Source organism: Drosophila virilis, chromosome 4 (genome assembly GCF_030788295.1).
Source record: "Drosophila virilis strain 15010-1051.87 chromosome 4, Dvir_AGI_RSII-ME, whole genome shotgun sequence".
Lineage (NCBI taxonomy): Eukaryota > Metazoa > Arthropoda > Insecta > Diptera > Drosophilidae > Drosophila > Drosophila virilis.
In genome coordinates, this window is record NC_091546.1 from 7080339 (window position 1) to 7101516 (window position 21178).

General features: G+C 45.7%; 8 protein-coding genes across 9 annotated transcripts; 4 read left to right on the plus strand and 4 right to left on the minus strand.

Annotated features, from left to right (window-relative positions):
• The first annotated feature begins 210 nt into the window (after positions 1-210).
• msl-2 (male-specific lethal 2) lies at positions 211-4147 on the plus strand. Its single transcript, XM_015173148.3, has 4 exons — positions 211-286; positions 414-2651; positions 2722-3073; positions 3331-4147. The coding sequence occupies exons 2-4, from the start codon at positions 725-727 to the stop codon at positions 3488-3490; spliced, it is 2439 nt and encodes an 812-aa protein (XP_015028634.1). The 5' UTR covers positions 211-286; positions 414-724; the 3' UTR covers positions 3491-4147.
• Positions 4148-4621: 474 nt separating this feature from the next.
• On the plus strand, positions 4622-6241 carry LOC6628381 (uncharacterized). The gene is made up of 3 exons (XM_070208798.1): positions 4622-4764; positions 4834-5094; positions 5156-6241. The coding sequence occupies exons 1-3, from the start codon at positions 4686-4688 to the stop codon at positions 6157-6159; spliced, it is 1344 nt and encodes a 447-aa protein (XP_070064899.1). The 5' UTR covers positions 4622-4685; the 3' UTR covers positions 6160-6241.
• Positions 5595-9475, minus strand: Sec5 (secretory 5). The gene is made up of 4 exons (XM_002052596.4): positions 9292-9475; positions 8607-9221; positions 6718-8542; positions 5595-6654 (listed from the first exon to the last, which is right to left on the minus strand). The coding sequence occupies exons 1-4, from the start codon at positions 9398-9400 to the stop codon at positions 6516-6518; spliced, it is 2688 nt and encodes an 895-aa protein (XP_002052632.1). The 5' UTR covers positions 9401-9475; the 3' UTR covers positions 5595-6515.
• A 97-nt stretch (positions 9476-9572) lies between these two features.
• Positions 9573-13034, plus strand: Cog3 (conserved oligomeric Golgi complex subunit 3). 2 transcript variants are annotated; one of them, XM_070208796.1, is made up of 8 exons: positions 9573-9776; positions 9845-10342; positions 10397-10887; positions 10943-11082; positions 11161-11321; positions 11384-11498; positions 11553-12310; positions 12373-13034. In XM_070208796.1, exons 1-8 carry the CDS (start codon positions 9615-9617, stop codon positions 12793-12795), a joined length of 2748 nt encoding a protein of 915 aa, XP_070064897.1. In that variant the 5' UTR covers positions 9573-9614; the 3' UTR covers positions 12796-13034. The 2 variants fall into 2 exon arrangements, with proteins under 2 accessions (XP_070064897.1, XP_002052631.1); XM_002052595.4 differs by having other exon boundaries at positions 9575-9779.
• LOC6628378 (AN1-type zinc finger protein 2A) lies at positions 13019-14305 on the minus strand. Its single transcript, XM_002052594.4, has 3 exons — positions 14092-14305; positions 13452-14005; positions 13019-13298 (listed from the first exon to the last, which is right to left on the minus strand). The coding sequence occupies exons 1-3, from the start codon at positions 14144-14146 to the stop codon at positions 13125-13127; spliced, it is 783 nt and encodes a 260-aa protein (XP_002052630.1). The 5' UTR covers positions 14147-14305; the 3' UTR covers positions 13019-13124.
• A 402-nt stretch (positions 14306-14707) lies between these two features.
• Positions 14708-17251, minus strand: Snx1 (sorting nexin 1). Its single transcript, XM_002052593.4, has 5 exons — positions 16955-17251; positions 16565-16686; positions 15606-16491; positions 15386-15538; positions 14708-15313 (listed from the first exon to the last, which is right to left on the minus strand). The coding sequence occupies exons 1-5, from the start codon at positions 17126-17128 to the stop codon at positions 15263-15265; spliced, it is 1386 nt and encodes a 461-aa protein (XP_002052629.2). The 5' UTR covers positions 17129-17251; the 3' UTR covers positions 14708-15262.
• Positions 17252-17357: 106 nt separating this feature from the next.
• On the minus strand, positions 17358-18361 carry Phae1 (Phaedra 1). Its single transcript, XM_002052592.4, has one exon. It carries the CDS (start codon positions 18233-18235, stop codon positions 17402-17404), a length of 834 nt encoding a protein of 277 aa, XP_002052628.1. The 5' UTR covers positions 18236-18361; the 3' UTR covers positions 17358-17401.
• Positions 18362-18698: 337 nt separating this feature from the next.
• On the plus strand, positions 18699-21004 carry Rab6 (RAS oncogene family member Rab6). The gene has a single exon (XM_002052591.4). It carries the CDS (start codon positions 19048-19050, stop codon positions 19672-19674), a length of 627 nt encoding a protein of 208 aa, XP_002052627.1. The 5' UTR covers positions 18699-19047; the 3' UTR covers positions 19675-21004.
• The last annotated feature ends 174 nt before the right edge of the window (positions 21005-21178 follow it).

Sequence of the window (21178 nt, forward strand, 5' to 3'; positions counted from 1 at the left end):
AAATCAATCTTAACCGATAACTTAGTTATTTTAAGTTAAATTATCAAATCAGAAAATTAACTGCGATATATTTGTTATGCGTTTAAACAAAAATATTTTGTGTAATATATGCCAGTGATTTGAATGCAGGCAAAATGTTTGCATTTGACTGCGTACTGTAATGAACAGTTCTAAACAGATTGGCAGCTTTGTAGCAATTCACGATGCTAGGCGACAAATTCTCATGAAACGGTCACACTGCATAAAAGAATATAAAACGCAAGCACGGCGTTTCTATTCACCTTTGGTAATTTTGTTCTTCAATTGTTAAAAACAAAGTGATAATTAAAAATGACTTGAATAACATTGAGACTACATATCCATCTTTTTTTTTTTGTTTTTTTTTTTTGTATTTTTTTTTGGCACGTGAAAAGTATTTCTAAGTATTTAGCCGCTAAGTGAAACAGTGCAACCACAACAACAACAACTGCTAGAGGAACGCCAGGCAATATTCGATGCTGACCGGTGGAAAAAGTATAGCAATAATTCTTAAATAACATGTGTTAAACAATTGCTGGTCAATTTCGGCAAGGCAGGCGGCAGCGCAGCGGTTTCGCCACCGGAGTTGCTAACAACGGAAACTGTAAACAATCGCGAATGCTTGGTGGTTTGTCCACATTGTACAGTCTCTCTCACACACACACACACACACACACACACACACACACACAGATACGTCCATACGATGGAGGCGCAAAAACTTTATATAAAAATAACGCGACTCTCACTGAAATCCGCCTCGAATTTGTCCAAGCGCCGCATCCAAGAGCTAAACTCCGGCATCGGTGAACTGCGCCAACTGCTGTCGTGTGCCGTCTGCTGCCAGCTGCTGAACGATCCGTACAAGCCGAAGGACAAACGCTGTGGGCATCATGTGTGCCGGCTGTGCCTGCGAGGCCGCAAGCGTTTGTTGCCCAGTTGCGCGCAGTGCAACGATTGCTGCGACTTCAAGACCTACGAGGAGAACAAATCGATGGCCATGCAACTGCTGTGCTATAAGACGCTGTGTGTGCATCTGTTGCAGTCGTCGCTATACGCCCAGCTCTACCAGCTGCAGCCGGACATTGAGACCAGCTACCACATCGAGCGGCGGCCACGCATCAGGTTGCCGAACAGGCCAACACAATGGTTCATACAGGAGGGCGCCAATTATGAGGATATGTGCGATACATTTTTATCACAGCCCGAGTTGCCGTTTCTGGGGCACATGCCCCCATCGCTGCCAGCCGAGACGCCACCGACGACTGCGGCCACAACGCCGGAGCTGCCGTACGAACAGCATATGCCCGATCAGCTGTCACTCACAGATATTGAGCTAGAAGCAGCGGTAACCGGCGAACAGGCCCAGTACGCGCATCCTTTGCCGATGATGACACCGGGTGCGCGCATTTTAACCCACAGTCACATTGCACCGCAGCCACAAATGCTGATACCAGCCGAACAGACATTGCTGCCAGCCGGTTACATTGAGTCCCGCTGGTCTGATCAAGTGGATTTATCCGGTGCCCTCTCGCTGCCCACATATTCCAACAGTCCGACTTACACTACATACGTAATGCCCAGCAACGAGCTGCATATGCCCTCCATTGGTCAGGTGGTGCAACTGCCGCAACAGATGGCAGCAACGACGACGACAACGACGGCGTTTGAACCAGTTGCCGTCGGTGGTGCGAACAGTAAACGTCGGCATGCCCAGCTATTGCTTGAAGATGTGCCGGAGGAGCAGTTGCAGCAGCAGATGGAGAGCAGCGAGCCCGTTGTCACAAGCCAGACGGACACACGCATGAATTTGCGCAACCATAAGGCCACCATAATCTCATCGGTTCAGGTCAAGCCACCCACTGCGAACTCATCTCCAATAATTACAGCAGCTCCGGTGGCTGCAGCGCACATAGCAAACGTTCCGGCAGCTGTAGTAAATGTCGCAGCTGCTGTTCCTCCTCCTCCAGCTGTAGCCGCTCCCGTGGTTGTAGCTGCAGCCCCGGTAGCTATTGCTCCCGTAGCCGCAGCTCCCACACCTGCCGCAGCTGTAGTTCCTGTAGCCAAATCAACAAGAGCTGCAACTCTTGTAGCCAAGGCTACCACAGCTGCAGCTCCCGTAACCGCGCCTCTTGTGGCTGCAGCTCCGGTAGCAGCTAAAGCTACCGTTTCCGCTTTTCCAGTCACATCCACACCAGTCAAGGCACGCGGGCCACCAGCATCAGGCAAATTCCAAAAGGCCAAACCGAAAGATACGCGCATGTCACACATCTGTCGCTGTGGCACCACATCGGCACCTGGCAGAGCGACCTGTCGCAACTCACGTTGCACTTGCTACGTGGCGGGTAAATCATGTGTCGATTGCAAATGCATTGGCTGCAAAAATCCGCACCAGGATGCGGCTGATACCAGCGACGAAGAGGACTCCAATTTAGAGGCGCCCATGGAAACGGTTGCAGAGGAGCCCGCGCCGGTCTCAGCAGCTGCAGAGGAGCCCACGCCATCTGCACCAGAAGCAGCAGCAGCAAGCACAGCTGGCATGCAATCTGGCTTCACTCTGGTGCCGCTGGACAATTTGCAGCAGACACAACATCCGCTGGTGCTAATGCAAAACGAAAATGGTCAATATCAGGGTTAGTCCAGCTGCGCTTAAACTTGCTTTACGTTTGTGGCATCGATTTTTTTTTTGCATTTACGCTGCAGGCTTCAACATCTTTAACGGCACCGAACCCGTCGATCCCGCTCAACTGGGCTTCCAGCGCGTGCCGCTGCGTAGCAATGATGGCAATACGTCCATACCTGAATTTGCGTACGTTATGCCGCCGCCAGCTGTGGTGGAGCCAACGCTGGAATCACAGTCGACGCCGTCGCCAACAGAGCAGCCGGCAAAGAAGTTCAAGGGCGTAGAATCGACCGAATTAGATGCCGATTGCGGTTCGTCCATCAAGTCTGCGGCTGAGCTTGTCAGCGCCGTCAATGCTGCCGCTGGCGACAGCCTCGGCGCTGACAAGGAGCATGCCATGTTTGAGTATTTCCTCAACGAAGATGACGACCTGTAAGCAATCCATGTGACCGGGCAATTGCGTCCAGTGTGTGTGTATATCGTCCTCGTTCCGTAGTTGCCATCTATGCTTGAAAGTGTGTTGTTGTTACAATTTGTGCGTAGGTAGCAGAGCTGTTTGTCATGTCCATGCCCTGTGCCTGCGTTCCATATATGGATATATATATGATACCTACACTCAGGTACAGGGCATTTGTCTAGTCGGTTGCAATCGACTTAAGCGCTCATCCATCATCCTTTTTGTTTTTCAGCTATAATTATTGCACAACCATCTACTCATTTTATGTTTTTATTGCCCAAGTGTTTTACCCTGGTACAACCAGGTTCGCCATAAAACCACAATCAACACATCCATATACTCTAATCCCAATGTCTCCGGGAAAGAGCTCTCAAAACTCATATAGACCCTAAGTGAGGACACTTGGGCGACTAACCGAAATTATTTATGACGCACCCCTACTTTCCCTCTTTTAATTTTGTGACCTCTTACTTTAAGTGATATGTTTGTATGTTAATGTACATGAAAAACTTGATAACCTTAACGCTTAAGTCAGGCGCCGCGTTGCAGGATCTGCACCAACTAAATCCACTTAGGTAAATCCAAAGCAATTTGTATTCTTGTCGTACAACGAATTGTAACAATAGGGCAAAAAGTTGATAACTAGTTAATAATTGTAACTATGCTTTGTGTTAAATGCGGTCGCTGTAAACCAAAAAAACAAAAACTAATTTTTTGCATAGATTTAAGGATACTTTTTTTTTCATAATTATAAGCCAATTTTTTTCATATGTTTAAGCCAATTTTTTTTTTCATATTTTTAAGTACATGTCATACTATTAGGTCACTTTTTTTTCATAGTTTTAAGCAACATTTTTTTTATAGGCTAAGAACCTTTTTTTGAGCATGAAACCTTATTTTTTTGAGCATGAACCTTTTTTTTGAGCACGTGAAAGTCAAACATTTTTTTTTTCTTAATTTAAGATTGTGTATACTCGGAATTATGAAAGCCAGTTGCAATAAAAATATTTGTTTGCAAATTTAAATAAAGAGATTTATCTAACGACGAATTCAGATTGTAAATTTAAAAATATTCTTGCAAGAGTATTGCAAACCAAGCTCGAAAGCTAAATTGTATTTTTCAAGGGGCTTGCAGCAAGCAGCTGAAGATCAGATCATAATTTGCATGTTCAGCTTCCTATTTTATAAATGTTTTGAGAGAAACAGATAAGTTTTCCAGGAGACACAACCCGCTCTATCTATTGAGCGGCTAAATGGAATTTTCTCAAAACATTTGTAAAGTGGTGACCGCTTCCGGCGAGTCGAACTCAACGCCAGCCACGCGCTCACTCAATTCCGAGTTTAATAAAAAAAAAATTAGCTCATCTCAGCTCAGCATTAGCCGTGCCCTTTGATAAGCGCTGCGACGGCTGCTGTTGCTGCCGCTGCTGTGAAGTGCTCATCATTATCTGTTGATTAACTCGGGCCAGTCGTCAGTTCGAATCCGAGTCGAGTGGAGGCAGCGAAACGCGCATCCGTAATCATTCTCTTCTTGTTGTTGTTGTTCCTCAACTGATAAGCAGAGATTTATAAGAAAATCGCACAAAGATGAAATCGCTGATAGTATTACTCGTGGCGCTCCTAATCCTAGCTTACAACGTGCCAGCACAGGCGCAGGATGAGAATGGTGAGTAGATAGACTGCATGTCAACTCCATGTAGGTCCAATGTATAGTTGAACCTTGTCCCATTCGCAGAAGCGGAAGGGGGCGATGAGGCGCAAGAGATAGAGGCAAGCAAAAATAAACTGGCCGCACAGATTGAGGCGCTGCTCGAGCACTACAAGCAAGAGGATCCAGTTGGATTACCTGGTGCGCCCGTGCCGGATCCCATAGAAGTGCCCGATATGGCCAAAAACATGGGCATAAGCAATCTCAACATGATGAAAGTGAAGGCCTACGGCCTGTCCAAATTTCGCATAGCCAGCATCAATGCAGACTTCAAGGAGATGATGGCAAGTGGATGATGACCAAAATGGATTATGACCACAAATTAAAAGCGTATCTTTGTTGCAGATAGAGGCAGGCATACAGCTGGACGAGATGCTGGTCAAGGGCAATTACATACTCAGTTCCTTCTTCTCCAAGACCAACGGACCGTTTACTGTGCTGCTGAAGAATGTCTATGTGCGTGGTTCGGCCACGCTAGGCGTGGAACGTGATGGTCATCTGACCACGGAACAGATTAAGATGGACATTACCTTTGGCGAGATGGCCATGGATTTTCAGAATCTCGGCTTCCTGGGCAGCGTATTCCAGAGCGTCATCAATTCGGCGCCCAATGTTGTGTTCGATGCCATGAAGCCGTTCATGCTGCAGGAGGCGGACAAGCAATTGCGTACGGAGATCAATGCGTTCATTGAGAAGAACATGGGCGATCGTCGGATGCCCAATTCGATAACGCCGCTGGACAGCGCTATTGCCGAGGGACGCAAGCTGGTGCGCCAAAAGGGTCTCGATCCGTATCATGTGGCCGACATGAATCGCACAATGGGCGTTTTTAGTGTACAGCTCTCGAACACCTGGATCAATGGCATCTCAAGTTTCTATCGCGTGGGCAACATCACAGCTGCCATGCAAAATAATACTGTCTCGCTGCGGTTGCAGGTGGGCACACAGCAGATCACCGGCGCCGGGCAATGGGAGCTGGGCTTTGGACTCGTGACGCGCGTCGGTCATGTGCAGTTCACAGTGCAGTATATACGTGCCACCGTTGAGATTAGCCAGCCTCTGGACACACGACAACGGCCTCAGATTAACGATTTGCAACTCGATATGGGCAATATTCAGGTCCGCTGCGATGGCGCCGGCACCTTGGACTATGTCATGGAGTTTGCGGTGAATGTGCTGCCCAATCTGTTGCGCTATCAGATAATGGATGCCATCGAGAATCCCATTAAGCAGCGTGTCCAGGAGAAATTCAATACCATCGATGTGGAGCAGGTCATCAAGCAGCAGATCGAGAAGAACGATCACGAGGGCGGCAACTTTGCCATCGATATGAATCTATTCAAAATGTTTTAGTTATTGTTTTAAAGTTTTATAGAGTTTTACTCTGCAATGTAACCATTACTTTTGCTAATTAAATACTTTCAATTACCATTAATTACAATTTCTTTAGCAAATCATAATTACTCTCAATTACAATGCTTACAATATTGATTAATATTTCACAAGCCTCCAAAATGTATGTTATGTAATATTTTATGAAGCGTAAAACATATTGAAAGCGTAAATGTTACATAGAAAGGTTTCCCACACATTTTTCATGCCCTTAGGCGGAATTGGTAATTGAAAGCGATGAACATAAATACAAAAGTAATTGTTGCGGTAATTGCAAATGATAAATATTTGTATATCTAGTTATAGAGGGAATGTGTCTATGGCTCTTTGACGGCAAAGCAGAGCAACTGCAGCCGCATATTGCGCTTCACACGTTCAAGAATCTCATCCGCTTTGCGCTTCTGCTCGCTGTTGAGTGGCGGAGTAATGGCTTCCAGAGCCTCCATAAAGTAGTTTCTGCGAGAGCAAGCAAAGTTTTAAAATTATATATAAAATGAGGGGAAACATTATACAACTCACTTGGCCGTCTCGTTGGCATAGTTCTCAAGAGCATCGCGTAAAAGTCGAATGTCCACATGCGCCTGAATGGCGCCCGTGTAGCTAAATCGCTGCACACAGCTCATCAGACGCGCCAGCTCTTCGGAAATGGTCTGCACAATCGATTCCAATATGGGACGCAGCAGTGAGGGTGAAATGCTGTATATCTCGGAGTAAACACCCACCAGATTATCGCAGCACTCGTGCGCATAGGGTCGCAGCTGACCCAGACCGATTTCCATCTCGTGATCCCACTGAAAGCGGCCCAGGTACATAGAAGGCTCAATGGTGCCCACCAGTGGATCACCTTTATGCTCCACATATTCCTCCAACAGATTGGTAAACAGCTGATTGGCATTGTAGCGCGCCGTCTCAATGGCCAGTGTGGGCAACGGATAGCCATAGCGGACGAAAACTCCGCCAATGTGCGGAAAGAAGCTCTTGTTGCAATACGCATAGTTGGCCAGGCAGCAGAGCATGCGCTGTTCCCAGTTAACAGCTGCGCCTCCAACACCGGACACCGACTCCGGTTGCTGGGCATTTGGAAATCCGAGCAGCTGGGACACATTATGCGTAGGCGTCTCATCGTCGTGGGTTGAATAGGCCAACTCGGCTATGACGGCGCTAAACGCGGACAGCAGCTCTTGCAGCCGCTGTGTTACCTCTCGCTGCCCATCTGAATGTGGCTCTAGCAGGTTGCCTTCACGCACCTCCGGCTGCATGCACACAGACTGCACCTCATCTAGGGTCTCCACCAGCAGTGTTTCCAGTGCAGCGGGCAGCTGCGTTGCGCCGGGATAATCCTCTACTGTCATTTCCCATGTCTCCTGCGCGCCCAGTTTCTTGCAGCGATCCGTGGCCCGCTTGAAGATGATAGAGAAACAAAAGAGGCGCACCTCATCAATTAACTTCTGTATTATGTCCAGTGCATCCGAGGGCAAATCCAGACCAATGAGTGTGGCGTATGCAATTCGAGTGTAACGCAAACATTGCGGTATCCATGGCAAAAAATGATGTGTAGCCGAGGAGGAGCCAATGGGCCAAGACAAGCCGCTCGACTGGCGCAGGGCCCGTTGATCGGCTGCAATGAGTATGGCCAGGCGCAAGTAGACACAAAACTTCTCGATGGCCGTTAGCACCATGCGCTTAAAGTCACCCGGCTTTGGGTCGTGCGGTCCGCGTAATTCGCCCGTGAAATAAAGCTGTCCCAGGCGCCACAGATCGGGTAACTGGGAGGCAGCAATATCGCAGAGTTCCTCGCAAAAGTTAACACGACTGGGCGCCTGGCTGGGATCGCGACTCTTGGACTTTTCCTGCGGGGCGGCATCTTTATTGGCGTGCTGCTCGAATGTCTGGCGGAAGGTGGCCTCCAAGTATTTAGCACGTGCTTCGATGGCATCCCAAGCGGGATCCGTATTGCGCAGCCGATCCCCAATGGTTGTGCCGCTCTGCTGTAGCTCCAGGCTGGTCAGCGCCTTGATCAACTTCTTCTGCTGTTCCACGCTCTGGGGCATCTTGACCACCTTCTCGTGCAGCTGTCGGCGTATAAGCAAGATGCGCTGATCCACCTCCTCCAGAACCTGACGAAATATAGCCAGCTCCGTTTTGCCAAACAGATTCTTGGCGCGCGAATAATCATTGACCACAATGTCATATTCGCCCGCCTTGGCACGACGATCCACAGTGTTGGGCAGGCAGAAGAGAAACTTGTGACGCGAAAGCGCAAAGAGCACCGAGCGCGTGGAGTCTGCTTTCTCCTTGCGCACGAGCACATCTGTGAAGATCTTCTGCGATTCACTAATGGAGTCTGCAAGGGTCAAGATTAGCTACATATATTGACAGGGCTTGATGAAGGGTATGTGGGCACTCACTCTCAATGGACTGCTCGAGAATGTTTAGCGGTTCGCTTCCATGCAGCTTGACATCTTCCTGCAGTTTATCCCGGATGTTCATTAGCGTGTCCAGCTGATCAATTACTGAGCCAGCATTTGATTTCAGAAACGAGAGTTGTCCCTCCTTTTGGCTCTCCACCTTACGCTTTAGATAGGCCAGACCAGCCTTTAGATCTTCAAACGAAGTGGCCAAATGATTCTCGAGCAAAAACCAGGCGGGTGAGAAATTCTCCTGCGACAAATCACCGCAAGCATCGGGAAACAAATCGCGCAAATCTTCCGGTATTTTCTGCTCATTTCCCTCAATGGAAAGACCCAAAGGATCCTCCTGAGTAAGGCCAGACTGCGTAAGCGTGCGGCGACCCCAGGCAAAGTTTTGCGATGGCGACTCCTCAATCCATACAGCCGACTCCTTGAGCGGTCCAATTGTTTCATGATAAGCACGAAACTGCACCGTGGATGTGCCCATGCCACCGCTTATAGTTGTAACTATAATATCACCCTTACCTTTGGCTGGGCCAGTTCTGGCTATGATTTTATTGGGTGACTTCCATTCCGCCGACAATAGACAGTCGGAGCCACATATTTTAAGACCTGAATATATATATACGTGAAAATATACTGTAAAGGTGCTGGGCCGATGACGACGAAACGCTTTCATTACCAATGAGATCCTGCACACGGGTACCCAGGAATTCGCCACGTATAATAACACGCGTTCCCGGCGGACCCTCCTTGGGCGACAGACCCGTTACCACCGGTTGCGGGGCCATTACGACCGATATAAATAAAAATAATAAAAGAGCAACGCCTACAAAACAGCAGCCGCAACAACAAACTCGGAGTTTCGATAAAAGACCCAGTGTGTGCACACCTAGCTAAAAAAATACTGTCATTATTGTTATCGGCAGTGTGTACACTCGCACAGCTGATCAAATAACCAAGCCGAACAGCTGTTTTTGGCTCGGCGTTGCCCGCAGTAGGAAAATGGATGACGTCGCCAGCGCGCAAAGTGAAAATGAAAATTTGCGTAAAATTCGTAACCGTCTAATGCAATGGGAATCCAAAAACGATCCACTGGCAGCGCTAAGCGCACAGCAAGAGGAACACTTGGATGTGCTCACAAATTTGTGGCACGACGACGAAACTGTGGCAAGTCAACATCGAATGGACACGCAGGCCAAAACAAATTATTGACATGAGCTTTTTGATTGTAGGCAACGTTGTCGTCCACACCTGCAAAAGCGTCCCAGCCAACGGAGTGCGGCACTGAGGTGGATATACAGCTGCCAGAGGGAGGCCTGCAGAACACAAACGATTTTCTGCTCTGGTTTGTGAACGTTAACACGGAGATCGAGCGACGTGGCGACGCCAATTACCACAAGTATCTGCAGCAGTTGGAGCAACGCAAGTCGGAATGTGCTCATATGCTTGATCAAATCTCTGTGGCCATGGAGCGGCTGGGTGCGCTTAGCGCTGAGTACGAGTTTGTCTCGCAGAAGACCAGCGCTCTCAACACGGCCAGCGAGCAGTTGATTGATGAGCAGCAGAAGCTCCAGGAGCTAAGCAACGAAATCCAACGACGACTTCATTTCTTCAGTCAGGTGGAGCTGCTTAATCAGCGCCTGCAAAGTCCCACGTTGTCTGTGGCCAGTGAAGCTTTTCGCGAGTGTCTGAACAAAATCGACGAATGTTTGAATTATCTAGCGGATCATGTGAGTGGTACGCCCGAATCCTTGCTAATAGCTTATAATTGTGAATGGTTTTAGCCCAACTTCAAGGACGCAGCTGCCTACAATGTCAAGTACAAGCAGTGCTTGTCCAAGGCAACGGGCCTAGTGCGCAACTATGTGCTTAATGTCATTAACCAGGCTACGGAGGCAACACTGCATCCGCGCAACAGCAGTGGTGATGCCGGTTCGCTGCAAGCACCCGATGCCGCATTTGCACTCTACTATGGCAAATACCAGACAGCGGCGGCTAAAGTGAAGCGCGTTGCACAGCTCATCGAATCGCGTCTTGAACACAGCAGCAGCAGCGAATATATCCAGCTAATGACAGATCTGCAGCAGCATTATCTGGCACAGCGCGCCAGTGTCATGTCACCTGCCGTCAATCAGTCCATACAGAATGTGAAGAATGCTCACAAGGGCGATCACTGTTCGCTAACGCGCAGTGCATGCGCCTTTCTTGTCCACGTTTGTCAGGACGAGCAGCGTCTGTATTATCAGTTCTTCGGCACAGGCGCAGCGCACCTGACGTAAGTTTCCCTCGATTCCGTGTGTTATGCATTGACATATATTTTCCACTTGCAGTGTTTATCTGGAGGGTTTGTGCACAATTTTGTATGATACCTTGCGGCCGTTTATTATACACATAAATCACTTGGAAACGCTTGCAGAGATCTGTTCCATATTGCGCATCGAAATGCTCGAAGAGCATGTCCAACAAAATCGTATGTGTCTAGCTTTATATTTGTATTACACTAGCTTTCCTCCACTAACTAACCTGGCATTCTGTATCTTCGACACAGCCAGTGGACTGGAGGCGTTTGCGACCATAGCTCATCAGCTGCTGCAGGATGTGCAGGAGCGGTTGGTATTCCGTGCGCATTTGTATCTGCAATCCGATATACAAAACTACAACCCTTCCATCGGCGATTTGGCATATCCGGAGAAGCTGGAAATGATGGAGGTTACATTTTGTGCGCCCTATTTTGACTATTTCTTCAAATAACCTTTTGACTACTATTACAGAGCATTGCGCTGTCATTGCAAGAGCCTACCCAGCTGCGACGCTCGGATTCCCGCGCGTCCATGATGTCCAGCGAAGCGGAGAGCGTGGACACCGCATACAGAGTCAAACAGATGAGTAGGTGTAATGCATCATCAGTCAAGTTGACAATTAATTCTATTCCTTTTCTAGATTCGCCCGCTGATCTACATGGCATGTGGTATCCCACAGTGCGACGCACTTTGGTCTGTCTATCTCGTCTGTACCGCTGCGTGGATCGGCCCATATTCCAAGGTCTCTCCCAGGAGGCACTCAAATTGTGCATACAGAGCGTTTCCCATGCAGCGACTAAGATAGCCGCCGCGAAGACGCCCATCGATGGTGAACTTTTTGAAGTCAAGCATTTGCTGATATTGCGCGAGCAAATCGCACCGTTTCGTGTTGATTTTACCATAAAGGAAACCTCGTTGGACTTCAGCAAGGTGAAGACGGCAGCCTTTGGGCTGCTGCAGAAGCGCAAGCAACTGTTCTCCATGGGCAGCAACAATGCATTGCTCGAATTTCTGCTCGAGGGTACGCCACAAATCAAGGAGCATTTGCTGGACTCGCGCAAAGAAGTTGACCGTCAGCTAAAGACGGTGTGCGAGCAGTATATTAAAGATGCAGTACACATGCTGATAGGTCCGCTCATCACATTCCTGGACAAGGCACAAGCACTGTTGGCCCACGACACCGCCAAAGCAGCGAACACAACAACATCAGACGCGTCCTCCACGGGCAAAGTTAGTTATGTGCTGCGGCAAAGCAGCTGGGCGAGTCCACAGCAGATCAGCAGCATTATCCAAGAGACACAGCGCCTGATCAAGGCCAAGCTGGCGGTGCTGCAGCGTGCGATGCAACTCTACCTGAGCAATCGTGATACCGAGTTTATAATCTTTCGGCCCATAAGGGTAAGTTCTAAGCTTGCAATTTGAGGAATCGTTGCACTTAATTTATACACATTCCATTGCAGAACAACATCATACAGGCCTTTGTTAAACTGGAGCAACTGCTAACAACAAATGGCTATTCGGCGGATGATATGATAATTACAAGCTGTCCCTCAGCAGAGCAGGTATCCATTTTGTTGTCCAGTGCCAGCATATTAGCCGCCGAGGGCGTGGCAAGCTTCGCAGCGGCAGCACGTAAGATAAGCACATCATCATCCGTAGAGGGTGCAACAGCTGGTAGAAAGCTAAGCAGCATATCCAACAAGGCAGAGCAAGCCCATGTGGTTGTAGAAGAGCCCGAAGGCGAGCAGACGCCGGCAGCTATAAGCACTCCAATGCCAGTGGCAGCAGACGCCAAGCAGAGCACAGTTTCCGGACAACCACAAAATGTGACTGTAGAGAAGCCAGATAACGAGCAGCAGCCCACACAGCTAAGCTCAGCATAGTATACAGAATATGTTATCCCTATGTATTCCCAATTCCTATGTATGTATTTATAAACCTAAGCAATTCAACATGTATATTACAGTTTGTTCTAACCAAGTAGAGCTAATAAATGAGCCAGTTTCTACAAATTGGGAAACTGGCTCATTTTGAATTATTTTTGCTAAGCAGCCTTAAGCGTGCTGAGAATGTGACGAAGTCAACATAAATTATCAACATTAAATATAAATTACAAACAAAATGACAATTAGTTTAATTAAAGATCTAATAAAAGGGCAGCACACAGTTGGCCGCTGGTCAAGTGTTGGATATGTTTCGTACGGTGTCTGAACTAGGAAAGTGAGCATTTATCCTTTCCATTTGCTTGCTGCGAATCGCGTCCACCCACAGTCGCTGCGCGTTGAGTATTGGCTGCGGACGTGGCGCCGCGCCGATTTGTATTAGCTGCATCATCCTGCTCCATGATGGACAAAGCTAGCGCATGCGCCAAAGCCTCGTCCTCAGTCTGAAAAATGAAAGAATACTTTAATAACTGACGTGGTTTTTATGTTCCGAGTAGGATGACATTTAAAATGATTCGGCTATTTTCTGGCATCTTACTAACAATGTAGAGGCTCCTTCTTAGAAACTAATATAATTTCATTCCAGTAAATCTTACCATATTTCCTTGTATAGTTTGAACTTGAATGGGCGTAGCAGCTGCTGCAGCTGCTAGTGGAACATTCCTTGCTGGGGGATTTGCTTGGGGTTTGCTTTGACGTCGCTTCTCGGCTGCCTGCGCTGCCATTGACCGTGTATCGGTGAATATTTTAAAAATTCCCTGAGATGTGCCCGCCGACGCCACCGGGGCAGACGATCCGGCTGCGCTCGCGGGCTTGCAGTCGTGGTCGCTGGTGTGTCGATGACGTAGACAGAAATTTAATTTGCACTGGGAGCAAAGGACGGGTATCAGCTCTTTGCGTTTACAGCCCTTCGCGTGGCAGCGATTTGTGTAGATTTTTTTGCTATCCGATTTGCATTGCTTGTCGATGTGCTGGCCAACCGTTAAATCTGGCTCAACGCCAGGAGCCGTCGGCACAGGCTCGCCGCACAACGGACATATGGGCACTTGAAAGTTCTTCTTATGGGCACCTGGACAATTGTGACGTTCGTAGTTGTAATGCGTGGCGCAGAATACCTTATCACATGAGTCACATTTAACAGGCAGAAAATCTACGAAACAGTTGTATTTGCATATAGTTTATTAAAGGTCACTTATTCCGTGTGGCAGATATTGTCGCGTCGAGGTCAAAACTCACCTAATCTGTTGCATGTGGCTTCGTTGCAGTGTTGGCCTAAATGTGGAAACTCCATTGTTGCGTACTAACGCCTTCGTTGTTTGTACTCAAGTAAATGCGTTAAATGGCTTGTGACTGTTTTTTATAGAACTAAAATTGACTAAAAATTCGAGAAAGCGCTAGACAAAATGACTAAACAAATTCGCACTATTATTTCACCATTCACACACATTAGTTATCATATGCCATTCACCACGATACGTTGACGCGGAATCTATCGATACAAAATTGAATCTTCCGATGCAACACTGAATATATCGATATAAAACTAAATCTATCGACATACAACCGAATCCATCGATATAAAACTGCAGCTATCGATATAAAACTAAATCTATCGACATTAAGACGGAATCTATCGATAAGAATCTCTGCCTATCAAATTAATCGTTAGAATTTTAAAAGCACTTCTAATGCTTTCTTTAACTATATTACACTTTTATCTTACATACATATTTACAAATTTATTTGTTAAAGTATTATATGTTGCTTTGTCATGTTACAAAAGGTGTTTCGAATATACATAAATATATATATATATAAACCAACAACAATCGTGGGAAAAAGGTTTTCCCAATTCAATCACTTAATTACATTTCAATTTCTTTCATGCATATTCATTTAATAACTGGCTTCACTGAAGTTTTTTTTTTAAATAATACCGTAGATAGATTGAGAATAATTTCGCACTTTGCGATATGTAGATTACACCAAAAGTCTAATAAACATTGATTTTTTGTATACATTTACAAAAATAAAAGCAAAATTTGCAATAATAATAATTACTGTGTACGAATAAAGTAATATATATAAATATATATATATATATGTGTGTATGTATGTATGTGTGTTTGAATGCATCGGTAATTAAAGTTGAACTTTATCTGCAAGCAAAATCGCAGCACTTGGTAACAATTATTGAGAGGAATTTAAAGCGATAGGAAATGCCCAACGGCAGCAGCAGCAACAGCGGCAACAAGTTTTTTCACTTCAAGATCAGCGCCTCCAGTTGACGACAAATTGGTCCCACAAAATTAACGCACGCACATTAGATAGGTATAGATACGAAGCGCAATGCCGCTATGCTGTGAGTTAAGCATGTTGGAAATGCATCTGGTGATTTGAATGAAAGTTAAACGATTTCTCTGGCAAATGGTGCAAACGCCTCCCAGTAGCTGATGATCTGTGTGGAGTGAAGATGGGGACTCATTTGATTAGAAATACAATTTTCGAACTGGTTATCGTATATTATTACCTGTTGTTGATGCGCCATTTGAACTTCAATGTATTTAATAATGTTAGCCTTGAAGTCTTTCACTCTGCTTAGCTCGAAACGTTCCATTTCTCTCTTGATTTCCGACGAAATGTCATCAAATTGTTGCTGACAGCGCTGCACCTTGCCCTGCCACTGTAAAATAAAGAAGAGAACATTATATTACCGCATATATTATATATCATATTATTGTAGTCCAAACCTCTTCAACCTCTTGTTGCGCCTGATCCAGCTTGTCGACACGATTGGCCAGCTCGAAGCGACCGCGATTCTCACGCCGTTTTGAAAGCTGCATCTGGGCGTATTGCCAATTCTGAAAGGCCTTTACACGTTCGTGAAAAATACACTTGATAGCGCCGAACAGCCCCAAATAGTCTTTGATAAACTCGGCGAGTATATAGAAATCAGAATTCGCCTGCTCGGAGCGCAGCAGCTCAATCTTTTCCTCCACATCGGCCAGATTCGAGAGCGCACGTGAAAGTCCAGTATGTTCCTCACAAGTGCTCAGCATAGCCGCCGATTTGGCCACCAGTCCAGTCAGCACAGACAACTCACGGCGTGAGGACACCAACGATTTAAGTGCCGATGAAAGTTTTTGCAGATTTGCATCCAAATTCTCCACTTCGGTTATCTTGTCATCGAACCACGGATCGTTCTCATCCATTTTGTACGTTATTTTGTTAACCGTCTCGCCTACTCTATTGAATAATCGAATGACGCCAGCGCCACTGAGAGCTGACGTATTAACGGCACGTGGAAGCTCCTGGTCGCTTTCCAAGAAATTTATAAAATCCAAATCCACGCGCAACACCGGATGCTGCGCAGTACGATGCACAAAACGCTCCAGTGCCGCACGCCGTACCTCAACCCATTCCTGATTGATTGGTGTGCCCGGCTCGGTTTGCTGTGGACTCATCTTTACCTTGGTGCTGCCAATAATATTTTTGGAAGGCGCCGGCGGTATAATACGACCCATGCGCAAATACTTGTTCACCAAGAGATCATGTATCCCCAAGAAATCGCTAAAGCGTCGCAAAGTGCTAAATTCGGTGCGCTTAAATTTTGGAATGTTGGTTTTCGTTGTCACTCTATATAATATCAGAAATGGCAATTAATAGGGTGAATAAGTTAGGGCACCAGCGATAAGGACAAGTGACTCACTTGTATGCCAAATACGAGCTCATGCCATCGCCAACCTTTTGGGGATCTGATATGACAATTTGAATGAAATAGTCCCCGTCGTCTGTCAGCACCTCCTCTAGATTGCTGGCAGAAATGCGACGCTGCAACATAATACGAGATTGATAAAGATAATAAATGAATGTGCACTGTGATAAGTCCGTCGCCTAATCGCATGGATTCAAACTGGCGCAGCGAGGGCGTGTGCGGTAGGGCGTCAGCTAGGCTTGTGACGTTGTCACAAAAGTCAAACAAAGCAAACGGTCGAGGAAGTTAGAGATAAACGGGCAAAACGGACGCCGCCCATTTGCGACGCAAAATTATGCTTAATTAAATCAAAATAGTATGATTGCTTGGTGAAGCGGAACTTACATGCACTTCGCTCGGGGTCATTGCCGAAACGAACAAATCATTTTCATGCTCCAATGTTACACTGCCCGGCGCTGGCACCTCCTCCTCATCGGATGCACCGGACGCTGAGCCATTATTAATGTCAACATCCGCAAATTCTCTGTTGTGTTCAGGTGTCGTTGTTTCGACTTCCATTGCGACACGAGTCAATATTACTATTAATTAAATGCGTTGCGGTACTCGTGCTCTAATTGTAATTATTGGAATTCTTTTCTTTTTTTTTTTTGTCGACCTACTCGATAGCTGCAAGACAATGGCTGTAGCAATAATATCGATATCTTAAGTGCAGTTTAAGCGTGACCAGCATTCGAAAAAGCTCACTCACTCGAATTGAAATATATACTAACAGCTTAAAATACTAAGCTAATATTTGAACGTATTTATTTATTGAATTATAAACATTATACGTTACTGGACCTTTTGATTGGCCGATATCCAGGATATAAACGAAGACACCTGGACGTAGACAGATGGTGAGTTGGCCTGTCCGCATGGCAACTTGCCCCAGGATACGATTCCAATCAGAACATTACCCTGAACCAAAGGACCACCAGAATCCGAAGTGCAGATACTAACTCCTCCAGTTAGAGGGCCAGTGCACAAGTTAGTGCTGTGTACATCTTTGCCCTTTGAGCCTAATGCAGATTCGCAGGACGCCAGGCTGATGATGGGAACATTTGCAGCTACTTGAAGAACGCTGGGATACGATGCCGTATTTGTAGTCGAGGTACTTCCCCATCCATATAGGTTTGCCTTGCCAGTGGGCACCACACCCGACTTGGGCAAGCTCACAGCCGCCACAGCAGCGGTCCAAGTGAAGGCAGTGGGAGTATAAACCAATCCAATGTCATAGGGAACAGTTCCGCCCGTGTAAAGGTCGTTGACAACAAAATAGGTAATACTACGCTTTTGGGTGGTGGATGCAGTTCCTGCAACTGCATTGCTGCCGGCGACTAGCGTGCTCCCAAGGACCTGCGCACTGTTGGTTAAGCAATGAGCGGCAGTTACCAGCCAGTTGGCGCTTATAATGCTGGCAGCGCAGTAGTGGGTATTTTGGTACTGCATGGACACCGCGTATGGAGCACTGTTAGTTGATGCTGCAACTCCGCCCACAACTCGTCCATTGGGCCCAGCTTGGTCCGTGGATGCTTTAACGACAGCCGCAGATACATGGCAGAAGCCAAAGAAGAGGCAACATGCAATCAGATATAAGCTTGAAGTCTTTTGACCGCTCAGCGACATGGTTTCCGAGAAACTGTTTACAAATGGCTTTATCGAGTGCCGTTTAAATTAAAAACGAGATACGAAATGTCACGCTTTTAGCAGTGATAAGAATTTTCAATTTGCGCCTTTGTACTTTATAGATAAGCGCCTATTTTAATTGGAAGGGTGGGTAGATTAATTATAAGAACTATCTAGGAAGAGACAAATTATTAGAATACGGTCTATGTAAACAATTTATAGTATGTACATACATATTTCATTTGAACTGGAACCAATTGACAGATAAGTCAAAAGTCAAGTGATTTCTAAACAATAATATTCATCAGACGATAGGCATTAATAACTTATCAAAAGCTTTGTACAATAAAAAAAAAACAAATTTTTGAAATTGTGTCAGTTGACTGATGCTTGGAGCAGTATTCATTTTGGTATTTCTAATCGGCAAAAAGTTGGTATTATTGGCTACGAAATCAATTATCGATATAGTATATCGATAGCCATCCCTACAACTGACTCAGATCGACTTGGTGGCTGACTTTTTCTACGAAAATTTTGTTAATACTACTACGTAAATCATTGGACTTAGCGTTACGCAAAACCAGACTAAAAAAGTGCGGGCGACTATATATACATACATATACACATAAACAAAGTGCAACGTGTGCAGCAGAAGCCGCATAAGTAACACGCCCCAATAGCAAAACAAAAGGTGGAGAGAGTGTACAAGAGAGAGGCGAGGAGAGGTCAGCAAACCCGCAATTAAGAAAAAGTCGACACGTACAAGAGTTGAAACAGCAGCAGCAGCGGCCGCACCAACAAAAATAGTAAACATGTCATCCGGCGATTTTGGCAATCCGTTGCGAAAATTCAAATTGGTGTTCCTCGGCGAGCAAAGTGTGGGGAAAACGTCGCTGATTACACGGTTCATGTATGACAGTTTTGACAACACCTACCAGGCGACAATTGGTATTGATTTTCTATCTAAAACGATGTACCTGGAGGATCGGACTGTGCGATTGCAATTATGGGATACGGCGGGTCAGGAGCGTTTCCGTTCGCTAATTCCCTCCTATATACGCGACTCGACAGTCGCTGTGGTTGTCTACGATATCACGAACACAAACTCATTCCATCAGACCTCCAAATGGATCGATGATGTGCGCACGGAGCGTGGCAGTGATGTCATCATCATGTTGGTGGGCAACAAAACGGATCTGTCTGACAAACGTCAAGTGTCCACCGAGGAGGGTGAGCGCAAGGCGAAAGAGCTAAATGTGATGTTCATCGAGACCAGCGCCAAGGCCGGTTACAATGTGAAACAATTGTTTAGGCGCGTCGCGGCGGCGCTGCCCGGCATGGACTCCACGGAGAACAAGCCATCTGAGGATATGCAAGAGGTTGTGCTTAAAGATTCGCCCAATGAGACTAAGGATCCCGAAGGTGGTTGTGCCTGCTAGAACTGGGCACTTACCCAATTACCCCTCAGCTCCCTCCCAACCACTACCACTACCACCACTAGCCTACTATCCGCACAACCTTCGCTGCAACCTCGAAAAGATTCACACATTGACACACACGCTGGCGCGACGGGGTTTATAACAGGTGTATGTGGGCAACAGGCTAAAGATGAACATGCAACAGAAAACAGAAACCAGGCTAAACATGAGATGCAGACATACACACAATTTTATGTTTAAGTTTATTTATAAAAAATAACTAAAAACAAGAGTATAAAACAAAATCATAGCAAAACATAAATAGACTAAAAACTAATTTAACGCAATCGGCTAACTATGTACGTTAAATGCATTGCATTGCAATATATAAGTATGCGCCAAATCCTAATCTCCAAGCTAAGAGTTAAGCTCTGTTCAGACGTACCCAACAACTGGGAAAAACTAAGTTATTTCCTGTTCCCATGTAGAGCGCAATGACAGTGGTCACTCGCAAAGCGAAATGCTTCGCTTTCAGAACAGAACAAAAAAATAAATATAACATCTGGAATAATGAGGAGAAACGGAGAAAATGTCAAAGTATATATATCTTAAATCTAAAAGTTCTCATTTTCGAGTGACCACTGTATTATCACCATATAATATCTGGCATGAGCTATAGAAATAAAACAAATCATGTACTATTGGAATAATTTGTCTCTGGCAAATCTATGCCAGACTATGCCAAGCTCTAAGCATTCCCTAGCCAATCTGGCACGTGTGAGCTCAGCTTAACGAACTCTCCCAAATCTTGTACTTACAACAAAAGAAAAGAGACCAAACCTTGAGCACACGCAAGAACATTCCACATTGTGTACTGGTTGCCCCATTTTCCCCCCCCCGACAACAGATACCACTGAGCCAGCATGTGTTCAAGCCCCCAGAGCATAACCCAGAAAATGAGATCATATTAGGCACTGGCAGACCGATGTGGTTCCATTTATATGACTAAGCCCCGTTTTGTTTGCGGCTTTTGTTTGTTATTTTATTTTTGGTTGTATTCTGTGGAAGGCACGGCAGCTGCAGTTGGTTGGCGCAGAACTTGGCATCTTATGAGTAAATATATATATATGAATTTATAAATATATATATGTATTTTTATGGCAGTGTAAACAATTAACAATTTAAACAACATTAACAATTTTTTGCTTCGACTAGCGAGAGAACTTTGTGCATTTTTTACGCAACAAGCAAAAGCTTACAAAATTGAAATACGAAACGCAATTTTTAATAAATCAAATTATTAAACTAAACATAATAAGTATTAGCAATAAATTAAAAACAGAAAAAAAAAAAACTAAAAAGCAAGCTCTCATTCATTTATTATCCATGGAAAATGACAATTTCCAAAAGCTTTATGAATATCCACGATAAGCATGACGTCCCACTTACAAATTGATGGATAACTCGCATCTATATATAAAACAGTTCTGACAAGCTTAGAAGCCAGAAAAGCTGAATTTTTGAT

What these genes read in the sequence shown, in the direction of transcription:
- msl-2 (XM_015173148.3), top strand. Translation starts at nt 725, where the DNA reads ATGGAGGCGCAAAAACTTTATATAAAAATAACGCGACTCTCACTGAAA. An exon ending in CGAAAATGGTCAATATCAGG is followed by an intron (nt 2,652 to 2,721) that starts GTTAGTCCAGCT and finishes TTTACGCTGCAG; the next exon opens with GCTTCAACATCTTTAACGGC. An exon ending in CTCAACGAAGATGACGACCT is followed by an intron (nt 3,074 to 3,330) that starts GTAAGCAATCCA and finishes TTTGTTTTTCAG; the next exon opens with CTATAATTATTGCACAACCA.
- LOC6628381 (XM_070208798.1), top strand. Translation starts at nt 4,686, where the DNA reads ATGAAATCGCTGATAGTATTACTCGTGGCGCTCCTAATCCTAGCTTAC. An exon ending in ACAGGCGCAGGATGAGAATG is followed by an intron (nt 4,765 to 4,833) that starts GTGAGTAGATAG and finishes TCCCATTCGCAG; the next exon opens with AAGCGGAAGGGGGCGATGAG. An exon ending in CTTCAAGGAGATGATGGCAA is followed by an intron (nt 5,095 to 5,155) that starts GTGGATGATGAC and finishes TGTTGCAGATAG; the next exon opens with AGGCAGGCATACAGCTGGAC.
- Sec5 (XM_002052596.4), bottom strand. Translation starts at nt 9,400, where the DNA reads ATGGCCCCGCAACCGGTGGTAACGGGTCTGTCGCCCAAGGAGGGTCCG. An exon ending in TCTCGAGCAGTCCATTGAGA is followed by an intron (nt 8,543 to 8,606) that starts GTGAGTGCCCAC and finishes TGACCCTTGCAG; the next exon opens with ACTCCATTAGTGAATCGCAG. An exon ending in TATGCCAACGAGACGGCCAA is followed by an intron (nt 6,655 to 6,717) that starts GTGAGTTGTATA and finishes TTGCTCTCGCAG; the next exon opens with AAACTACTTTATGGAGGCTC.
- Cog3 (XM_002052595.4), top strand. Translation starts at nt 9,615, where the DNA reads ATGGATGACGTCGCCAGCGCGCAAAGTGAAAATGAAAATTTGCGTAAA. An exon ending in AGAGCATGTCCAACAAAATC is followed by an intron (nt 11,083 to 11,160) that starts GTATGTGTCTAG and finishes TCTTCGACACAG; the next exon opens with CCAGTGGACTGGAGGCGTTT. An exon ending in TAATCTTTCGGCCCATAAGG is followed by an intron (nt 12,311 to 12,372) that starts GTAAGTTCTAAG and finishes ATTCCATTGCAG; the next exon opens with AACAACATCATACAGGCCTT.
- LOC6628378 (XM_002052594.4), bottom strand. Translation starts at nt 14,146, where the DNA reads ATGGAGTTTCCACATTTAGGCCAACACTGCAACGAAGCCACATGCAAC. An exon ending in AGCCACATGCAACAGATTAG is followed by an intron (nt 14,006 to 14,091) that starts GTGAGTTTTGAC and finishes ACTGTTTCGTAG; the next exon opens with ATTTTCTGCCTGTTAAATGT. An exon ending in AAACTATACAAGGAAATATG is followed by an intron (nt 13,299 to 13,451) that starts GTAAGATTTACT and finishes TTCATTTTTCAG; the next exon opens with ACTGAGGACGAGGCTTTGGC.
- Snx1 (XM_002052593.4), bottom strand. Translation starts at nt 17,128, where the DNA reads ATGGAAGTCGAAACAACGACACCTGAACACAACAGAGAATTTGCGGAT. An exon ending in CGCAACAAGAGGTTGAAGAG is followed by an intron (nt 15,539 to 15,605) that starts GTTTGGACTACA and finishes TTTATTTTACAG; the next exon opens with TGGCAGGGCAAGGTGCAGCG. An exon ending in AAATGGCGCATCAACAACAG is followed by an intron (nt 15,314 to 15,385) that starts GTAATAATATAC and finishes CACTCCACACAG; the next exon opens with ATCATCAGCTACTGGGAGGC.
- Phae1 (XM_002052592.4), bottom strand. Translation starts at nt 18,235, where the DNA reads ATGTCGCTGAGCGGTCAAAAGACTTCAAGCTTATATCTGATTGCATGT.
- Rab6 (XM_002052591.4), top strand. Translation starts at nt 19,048, where the DNA reads ATGTCATCCGGCGATTTTGGCAATCCGTTGCGAAAATTCAAATTGGTG.